The sequence below is a fragment of the Sarcophilus harrisii genome, chromosome 2, assembly GCF_902635505.1.
Source record: "Sarcophilus harrisii chromosome 2, mSarHar1.11, whole genome shotgun sequence".
Lineage (NCBI taxonomy): Eukaryota > Metazoa > Chordata > Mammalia > Dasyuromorphia > Dasyuridae > Sarcophilus > Sarcophilus harrisii.
This window is the reverse complement of record NC_045427.1, coordinates 182103084-182113459: the sequence shown is the minus strand read 5'-3', so window position 1 is coordinate 182113459 and position 10376 is coordinate 182103084. Positions and strand designations below refer to the sequence as shown.

Sequence of the window (10376 nt, the reverse complement as noted above, 5' to 3'; positions counted from 1 at the left end):
ATAATTCATATTTAGCAAATTAAGCAAGCAGACTTTTCCCAACACTATTGGGAGTTGAGAAATTATATACATACAGACATATAGACATATAAATAAGATTAGATATCTCTCATACACACACATACACAGACACATATATATCCACATATATTTGATACATATGTGATATATGCACTCGGGTAGTGTGGTGAATAGAGCACCTTGAGTGCTCTGGAGTCAAGGAAGACTCTAATTCAAATCTAGCTTCAGCCACCTACTACTTTTGTGACATTGGGCAAGCCATTAATACTATTTACCTTAGTCTTCTCATCTGTAAAATGAGCTGGAAAAGGAAATGGTATAACATGCCAATACCTTTATCAAGAAAACCCTAAAATGAGATCATAACAAGTCAGAGATGACTGAAACCACTGAACAACAACAAATACATACACATACACATATATATGTAAATACATATATATGCACATATGTATGTATGTATATGATAGCATAGGATATAAGAAATCATATCTCCATCATCTCCTTACACAAGAATCTATATATATAGTATATTGATTGTTATCATTAAAACAACTTTTAAGAAGATTGCCTCTTCTTTTGCATTGTTTAGAAAATACTAACAAATCATGGCTGTAGCAAAAAAAAAAAAAAAAAAAAAAACATCATACATTTAGAGCCTTAAGGGAACTTAGAAACATTTTAGTTCATCAATTGATACTTTCCAACTTGTGGGGAAAAGTGAGGACTAGAGATAATGTACTGTCCAAGGTTTTCCAGGTTATAAATAAAAAAAGTAAGGATTTGAATTCAGATCATCCAACTCTCTTACCTTTTTCCATTATGCCAAAATATTTTTTATCACACTAATGGATTTGGAAAGTGCTTTTCTCACACTATTCACATTCCCCGTGAAATAGATTGTACAAATTGCATTATTCCTCTTCTAATCAACAAGGAAATTAAAGTCACAAAAATTTTAAATGGCTTACCCAGGATCACAGACTGGTAAATATTGGAGTTGGTTTTAATGCCAAGTTTTCTCATCCCAAGTGCAGAATGATTTCTACTATAAAATCTGCTATAAAATATTGAAATATGTAGCAAAATAACTTCATTTTAAGCCATTTTATGATAATATGTTGAGAGAATAAGTAGTAACTGTTCACTATATTATATTACAATTGATGGCATAAAGATGATTTTGGCCAGTGCATATACTAGATACCCATACTTGAAGTCCAGAAAACCTGGATTCAAATCCAAACTGTGGCACAGATAAGCCGTGTAACAGAAGGAAATCACTTGATTACTATGAGCTTCATTTCCCTTATCTATAAAAAGGGATACTAATAATTTTATTACCAATAGAAATTGTCTTATTCTTTGCTTTTATATCTCAGCTTCTAGCACAATATGTGGCATGAAGTAGGTACTTGATAAATATCTGTATATTGATATAGAGTTACTGTGAGAAAATATACATAAAGTACCTGCAAATGTTACATAAATATGAACTAATATTATGAGATATGATCCGCATATTTCTTACCCTCAAATATTTATGGGGCAAGATGTTTTAAATCCAGGTAGAATCAATTTGAAATAGTATTAATAATTGGTTACTTAAACAGGAATTGCAGTTTTATCTCATTAAATATTAAGAGATCTAGAGAACAGAGACTCCAGTTTCCTCTATAGAAGGTTTTAAAGAAAGGTGTAGATACAATGTAGCTTGAGAGGTTGTTGAAACATTCTGAGCAGTCCTCTTGAAGAGGATCCCCCTAAAACATGAGCACCTTTGCTACAGTAAGCATATTTTGTTGTGTGATTCACATATATTCCTGACTGTGCTTTTCTAATGCTGAGAAATCAGTTTTAGTAGAAACCAGTTATCAACAATATTAGCAAATAAAAACATGAAAAATGGCAAGTAGAAATTGCAGCTATATGGGACATTTCCCCAGAAGTTTTTTAAAAATAAGAATGTCTCTGGGAAGACCCAACATTCCTACTATAATAATAGAAAGAGTAATAAACTGATAGCTTGGATACTGGGTTTTCCTAGTTTTGGATTATCCATTAATTCACTCTGTGACCAAAGGCTGATCATGATATCTCAAAAAAACCTTATGTTTCCAGAGTTATAGAAGGCACTAGAGGTCATTATCACATTCTCCTCCCACCCCATTTTAGAAATGAAGAAACATGAAACTAAGGCCAAACATATAGCAAGTGGCTGTCAAAATTTAAAGTTAGTTCTTTTGAATCAAGTCAATGATCTTTCCTCCCCTTTTTGGCATCTCTTTCCTCATATATAAAATGGAAGTTGAACTAGATGGAATCTAATGTTCCTTTTCTTTAAATACTAAAAATGTCTGGAAAATTATTCACATCAAAGAATAAATAACTAAAAGCCACCATCTCTTTTAATTCTTTTAATGGATATATTCTTATTTTTAAAGGGGCCTATTTATTCAGATAAGTCCTTTATAGTAGAATGTTACAGATGATACTTCTGAGTACTGGAGCTTTTCCAGTATCAGATACCTACTCTATTCAGTTTTCTTCATCTCCCCCAAATTCAAAATGTAAGTCAACACCTTGGCATTCCACTTCTGGCAACTGCTTGAAGAGACTGACAGAAAATAGTAATTCATAATACAAGCAACTTAAATATAAATTATTTTATTAAAAGCTGATTATATGCAATGGAGTTGAGATTCATCAGGAAAGATTCAGGGATATATTTACAGGCCATATAGATAACTATTATAAATATTTTGTTTTTCCTTTTTAGCTTTTATATCCCCAGTTCTCACAAGAGAGATTCCATCAAGAAGGTACTTAATAATTGTTTGATGAATTGATAATATATGAGTTTGGCAAGTTTACAACATAGCATATAAATGAATATAAAAAAAATGTGATTATATAATATAAGGAACTGTCAACATTAAGGCAGAGTACAATATCTTATAGCTCTTCAATCTTTTGGAGATTTGCCAGAAACCCTTGTGGTTAAGTGACTTAACCAGCTCACAGAATTAGTAAGCCTCTGAGGCAGGATTTGGCCTCTCTTATTAAATCCAAGTCCAGCAAACTAATCACTAGGTCATAATGCCTCTAAAATATATCATAAACCCACAAAAATCCTTCACAAGCTTATACACTAGCAATATAGATTAAAAAAAAAAACATTAAAAACCATTTAACATATTACAAAGCACAACAGAAAAATTATTTAGAAATTAAATCATCTAAATCAAATAAACTTTATGAAGATAATTATAAAACTATATTACCAGAAATAAATGGGTTTATTAGAAAATGGATTGATTTAAAATCAGGGGACTTAAGTTTGATTCTTAGTTCAGCACTTGCTACTCATATGATCCTGAGAAAATCCTTTCTCCTATCTGGAGCACAGCTCCTTTACCTGTAAAATAAAGACTCTAGGGAGGCATTCTGAATCTTTCAGCTCTAAAACCTATGATGTCTAAATTTAAATACTTTCCATTCAGAAGTGACATAATTAATAATCACTTTCTCACTCTTACATTCCCAACTACTGGATAAGAAGCTGCTTTTGCTAATCACTATTGTTACCTTGAACCTTTAATATTTCACAAATTACTTAAATGTGTGACTCAATCACAATTCAATGTTAAAAATAACATAAAAATCAATACTGATTTCCTATAATTTTGACTGGTTCCACAAATGATATTTAATCCAACATTAATGTGATTGTGGTATTAGCCTGTTTTATTCCATTTTACTGATGCTACTATCACTGAATATTTTTTATTTATCATCTAAAACAGGTTATGCTGAAGTTAACTGCTTATCAAAACACAGCAGATGAGATATTTAACATGTGATCGGTGGATTGTCAGCCTGATACTGTGTAGCAGTTTGAGTCCTTGAATCTATTTTGACAATTTCCAGATGCAAAAGACACAGAGAAAAAACAAATACAGTGAAGACTAATGATGAAATTCTCAGTTCTGTGTCTTCTAGAAAAGCCAGTTTTAAAAGTCATTTATTATTATTAAAAGGATACATTTGTTTGCCCCTGATGCTCTTCTTGTCTACAATATAAAGTAACATGTAAAACACTGACACCTCAGACATCTAAACTGTCTTCCTGAGTCATTTTAGTTGAAATCTCTGAAGACAGTGCTACTGATCAGTATAATGTAGGAAAATCTTTAAGTGAAGCCAAGGCTAACAGCATCGTGTGCATGTTAACAGTCATCAGAGAAAGAAGGGAGAGGGTCTTCATTGCTTGGAATATTCACAAAATCAATTCCCTTGTCATGACTCTCTGTCAAATCTTTTTAAGAAAGACACTGCAGTAGTAATGGCTTAGTGTTTTATTCAGTATAGTAAGAATAGTGGGGTAAATGAGGCCTCAAATTCTTGATACTAGAAAATTTAAGAACGTTGATGGTCTGGGGTAAAGTGACATCTAGTGTTCACCTAACATAGTCCAAAAATGAATTATCCAGGTGAATTAATAATGGAAAAAATGCATCTGTTCAATAGAAAAGTATAGATTTATAGAATGACAGCACAGAAAGGGACTTTTTACAGATAGGAAATTATAAACTAAAGTTAAGTAGGTGACTTACTTGAAGTTACATAGCTGGATGAGCTAAGGCCAAGTGTTCCTACATTGTGCTTAGTATTCTTTCCACTATACATTTTAATATAATTTTTGCATGGATTTTGTTTTAAACAATCTTGAAATTCTTATATCTGTCAGTCTAACACACATATACCCCTATGAAAATTGTGAAAATACAGAATCATACAAGAGAAATGAACATTTTTGAAGAAGCCAGTACTTATACAATGTTGATCAAGTATTAGGAGTGTATTATAATAAGGATTTTTCAGGACGTTGGGTATCTGAGATCCTAGGTTAGAATTAGCCTGTTCTAATTATCCTTACATTATCTGTGAGATTATTGTGTTTTGGGAGCATACTCATTTAATTGATTTTGATATTCATATAAGAAAAAGTGAATTATCTTTTACCTTTCTCTTTGTTGACAATAGCTCTATAAAATAACTTGGAGTAAAACAAACTTTAAAATTTTTCCATAGAACATTTTCAATAGATTTTAGTTTGAAATATGTCTCTTTTGTTAACACTGCAAAATTTCTATGAAATATAAGTTTCTGTACTAGAACCTGCTAAAAATTTTCACCATTGATCTGTTTTCACCCATCTGTTAGAATAGAATATTTTGCCCTTTCCAAAAATAAGTGTACTTGCTGTGTTTTATTTATGATGTCATGGCCATCATCAGAAATTCCACAGTTGAAATGAAAGATGAGTCAGCAAGGCTGAGATACACATAATGAACGCATGCAAGGAATGATTAAAATTCTTTGGGAGATTAGGTGTTTAATTTACTGTATATTATAACTCAACCTCTAAAGAGATGGTTAAGTGGTTATATTGCAAAATGTACATTTCAAATGACCTAGCATTTTCCCCCTACCTTTCAATCTACAAACCTATCACATGAAACAGAACATTATTGTCTCCCACAGTCTTCAAGCTTGGTAGACTGAAGTAGCATTGTTATTTAAAAACAGAAAGTGTGCTGTAAATACCAACCAATAGCAGAAAACACACAATACACTGTACAAATGGTTTAATGCAATGGGATTTTGTAATGTGAATAAAAGTAGAACAAGAGTCTGAGCTATGACTCACTTAAATTGAAAAAAAAATCAGGTACAAATGCTATAAATAGAACAAAAGGGAAAATAAAATCAACTATTGAACACTTATGACATCCTCATAAAATGTGTCACAATCACATAGTCCTACAGAAGTTGTGAACACATCTCACCCTATATAAATATTGGTAGTAGGCTATAAGGATTGCAACTTGTATTAACTTATGCATCTGTGTTTATAAAATTCATTAGACTTTTATTCTCCTTAACTAAAACCATTAAATACTATTGAAAATCATTAGGAAAACCATACACTTGTTGATATTAAAAATTGTTTTCTTTCCAATATTAATTAACCTTTGGCTAATCTTTTGGTCATCTATTCTAAGAAAAATTACATAGTACTGAGTGGCTTATGCTATATTACCTTTGGAATGATGAATATTGCAGATATTATTAGTATATTCAAACATTACACTGAAAAATTAAAAGATATATTATGAATGCTCATTGAAAATATGAACATATAATTGGACAATGAAAGTGCATCATATTTAATGAGTTTAATATGAATGATATTGGAGATCATAGAATTTTTAAATGAATTAACTAAATGCTAGACTTCTTACTTTCAATCTCCTGTATGCCATCAACCTGATATTTAGACTCCAAAGTTTCCTATCATACAATTCATTTATCATTTCACATAATAGGATTTCAAACTGCAATAAAAAATCTCTAATTGTGTCTTTTAATTTAGTTGTGTTAAGTAATCTCCATCTCAGAAATATGCATTTAAATACTATGTATTTGCCACCAAAATCAATACTTTAAGGCAATCAATAGATTGATAAGCCATTAACATTCTAAAAAAGTACTTGCAATAAATATGGCAGAATCATATTTTATATTAACATTTTCATAAACTAAGTTGCTGTGGATCAACATGATATGTTGTTCATAATTTCAAACCCATGGTAATATTAATGGTTTTGAAGAGTATTTGAGTCAGAACAGAATACTTAAAAGCTTCTACAGATGTACAAAGTATATATAACCATTGGGGGTAATAATTAATAAACAATCATTCAAAAGAAAGTTTTTTGGTGGTAGAACATGCATACTTTTATGAAGATTAGAATTATGAAGCCTAATATTTTGACAGCATTTATTTTATCACAAGCAAAGCTTTAGTTATACTTCATTTCACAAATGGCTATGTTGTTCCATTTAAAAATAAGTTATTTTTAATAAATTCATCTGAAGCTTTAGTTTAAGATCCACTAATACTATTTCAACACAGAACAACTTTCATCTAAGATTCTTGTGCCTTTATAATGACCATCTTTATTTAGGAACCAAAGTACAATGAAAGTATAGATGCATTATTACAAAGGAGACAATTCAGTCACTTTTTTCCAAAGACTATTGCCTTTTGGAACATCATTTAGCATTCTGAGAAAGCTGGCAAAAGGTATTAATGGTTACACTGTTTTTAGTCCTTGGTAGTAGTGGTGAAAGGGGTGGGGGTGGGCAGGGAACTGTGTATTTTAAGTAGTTGGCTGTAACTTCATTTTGTATGAATGCAACCATGCCTCCTTTTCTGAAAGCTTCTTGTGCAAAGTTGTAACCTGCTGGGCTACTTCTTTCTCTCTTTCTGTGTCACTGTTACTGTCTCTGACTACTGTTTCTCTCTCTGTTTCTTTCTCTCTTTGTCTCTCTCTATGTCTCTCTCACTGTGTCTCTGTGTCTCTTTGTTTCTCTGTCTCTTTCTCTCTTTCTCTTTGTCTGTCTGTCTCTGTCTTTTTTCTCTAGTTAAGTTTGCAGGACAACTCCTTAGGTAAATAAGAAAAACTTTTCAAATGTGTGCACCATCTAAAACCACTAAAAATTTGAATGAGTAGCCTGGGGGCAGGGTAGACAGAGGGTGGAGAAGATGATAAGGATGAACCTTGGAAGAACAGCTGACAGACAGCTGAGGAGCTGTCAACTCAGATCATCCACTCACCTAAGTTAACAAAGGTCCCCTATGCCACTACAGTCTACAGATATAAGAAGGGAGAAGATAAGATTGACAACTGGAGATTGGAAAGGGAGGATAAGAGGAGGTGGAAGAAACGTCTCTCTTACAATCTGGGACAGAGCCTAAAGAAGAGTTGGACATAAATCCTTAAATGCTCTTACGGGGGAAGGGGAAAGGGGGTGAGGGGAGGGGGGAGGGAGAAAGAATTTTTCTCACCTCTAGTTCAAGAAACTGCCCTGTCCTGCTAAGCACTTCATGCTTCTTCAAAATAAATAGAAGAGTTAAAGCCAAGAAGTTCCTTAAGAGTCAGAGATATGGGAAATGGAGGAAAAGGTAAAGAAGAGTGAGTCACCCCCACATCTTGGGTAGGAAGGACTTTTCTTAATCTTTTTGAGCCCCGATCCAAAGGTGCCCCCCAAAAAAAGTCTCTTCCCCACCCCCCACCCTAGTCTCTGCTCCTCCTCCTGGGAAGGAAAGTTATCTAGGAGGTGTGAAAGGAAACAGATGCAGCTAGATGGCCGCAAAAACAGCTGCCGAGAGGTGCAATAGAGGGAGCTCAATGTACTTACCCAAGTGGGTACCAGGAGGGTGACCGGGCGCTCACGAGGTACGGGGGGTGGCTGTTTCTCTGCCACACTCATTTCCTCCCATGCAGCTCGAATCGTCTCTGCGCTGTATTCGGCTCTGTCACTCCTTTATCAGACATTGAATAATCCCAAAGCGGACCAGAAACATCCGCGGGCTCAGCCCCTGCGCCGCGTCCGTGGCTCAGGGCTCAGCCACCGCTTTGGGTTTGTTATTCCGTCAGGCAGTTGGTCTGTAGCTCACACCAGCTGGAGACGGGCGGTGGCGGCAGAGGCAGTGGCGGCTGCAAATCCCGGCCAGGCCATGAGCTCAGCTCAGTGCTCCCAATGAGAGCAGCTCAAGAGCAGGGGCCACGACACGCTCCTTGCACGAGGGAGCTCTAGAAAGGGAGGGGCGCTGAGCCAGGGAGGGGAAGGAATGAACACTGCTTTTCACCAGGTTGGGCGCTTTGGAGAAAGGCGGTTAACAAAATAGAAGGAGAGAGCAGCTGTAAATTGTTTCCTCCTTCAATTGTCTCTGTGTACGGCTCTCTCCTTTCTACTCAGCCTTTTCGTCCACTCATACCCCCGTTGTTTCTTACAGCCATCTCGCACGAAGAGCCGCTACATTTCTGCTTTTTACCCATGTATTTCTCCCCATCCTTCCTTCCTTCCATCCTGGGAGAATGTTTCACACCTCTACTTTTCAAATAATAAAGACACACTGAAACATTTTCCAGCATCTGGCCCACGTCAAGGTTTATGACCATTTTCCCTCCATCCTAGGACAATTATCTAATTCTGCCTTCCTGGTATATCAATGGAATTCCATTTCTCCCTTGCAAAGTAGAGTGCTCCCTAGATTCCATTCACTGGAGTCCCTACAATTTGCACCTGTTGGCCTTGGCCCTCTGCCTCTTTCAATTACCAGACAAGCAAGGGCCAGTTTTCTGTTTGTTTGTTTCCCCCACCCCTCTATTTTGCTGGGTGGTGCCTTTTCACTCTTACTTCTCTGATACCTTAAAAAAATAAATAAGTCTCAGAGAAACAGCATTTAGTGAGCATCTTTTGTCCCTGATGAATAACACCTCATGTAAAACAAATATTTTATAGAATTGCAGAGTTGGAAAAGAATCCTTGAAAAGCAAGGTTTGGAGTAGGAAAGGACCATTGTTAACTTTTATTTTACAAAGGAAAAACTGAGTATCCGAGAGAGGTCGCAGTTTCTTCATATCTCACAGGTAATAAGTAGCAAATCAAATAATTCCAAACCACATCATCTTTAAAGCAAACAAAAAAAGTAATCGAACAAAAAACGAAAGAGAAGAAAGAAAGAAGGGAGGAAAGAAGGAAGGAAAGTGAGAAAGAGGAAATTAGTACTCTTTCTGTTTTCACTGAACATCTAGTCAAACTATTAAAGTAAAAATTTTACTAAAGCTTCAGGGAAACAATATTTAGCCAGAATTTGTAGTTTTCATGAATCCTTCTAATTTCTGTTTTCTGGAGCAACAAAACAAGCTTAAAGCTCCACCACATAACAGATTTATTAATTTTGAAGAGTATTGTCTTGTCCCTTTTATTTATATGGCTAAATGTCTCCAATTTCTTCAACTTAGCTTCCTGTTATTCCATCATCATCCTGATCATCCTACAGCAACCTGCATTTGTTTCTAAAAAGTTGGTTTGCTACTAGATGAAATATGGGCAAGTTGGAGTTCATTTGAGATAGTAGCAAAAATAGTAGCCAAAAATTGAAGAGTACCTCACTGGTTAGATTATTATTATTATCATTATTGTTATTATAAAGACAAACATACAATGGTCTCTCCTTTTGTGTTCCCCTTCTTCCTAGACAAGTTTTCATCACACACCCAGATTTTCCTTCTCTTTTCTGATGACTCTGGAAAAAGAAGTGAATCTAAGATCACTTGAAAGCCAGCATACACCTAACAGTTTCTAAAAATAGGAAATGATCCTTCGTGTGATCAAAGTCCAAGCATATCTAGTTTAATGCTTAGATCCCACAATAATCATTCCAGTCATTTTCCATTTCATAAAATAGGAGAATTAGATATAAAGGAAGAAAGTGG

At 34.6% G+C, this 10376-nt stretch overlaps 1 protein-coding gene across 1 annotated transcript in view; it reads right to left on the bottom strand.

The window, feature by feature from the left end:
- SNTG2 (syntrophin gamma 2) overlaps positions 1-8849 on the bottom strand; it is a 628864-nt gene extending 620015 nt beyond the window's left edge. The window contains exon 1 of the mRNA XM_031951163.1: positions 8293-8849. Coding sequence (XP_031807023.1) covers positions 8293-8364 — 72 coding nt within the window. The 5' untranslated portion in view covers positions 8365-8849. The remainder of the gene's footprint in view (positions 1-8292) is intronic.
- Between the last annotated feature and the right edge of the window lie 1527 nt (positions 8850-10376).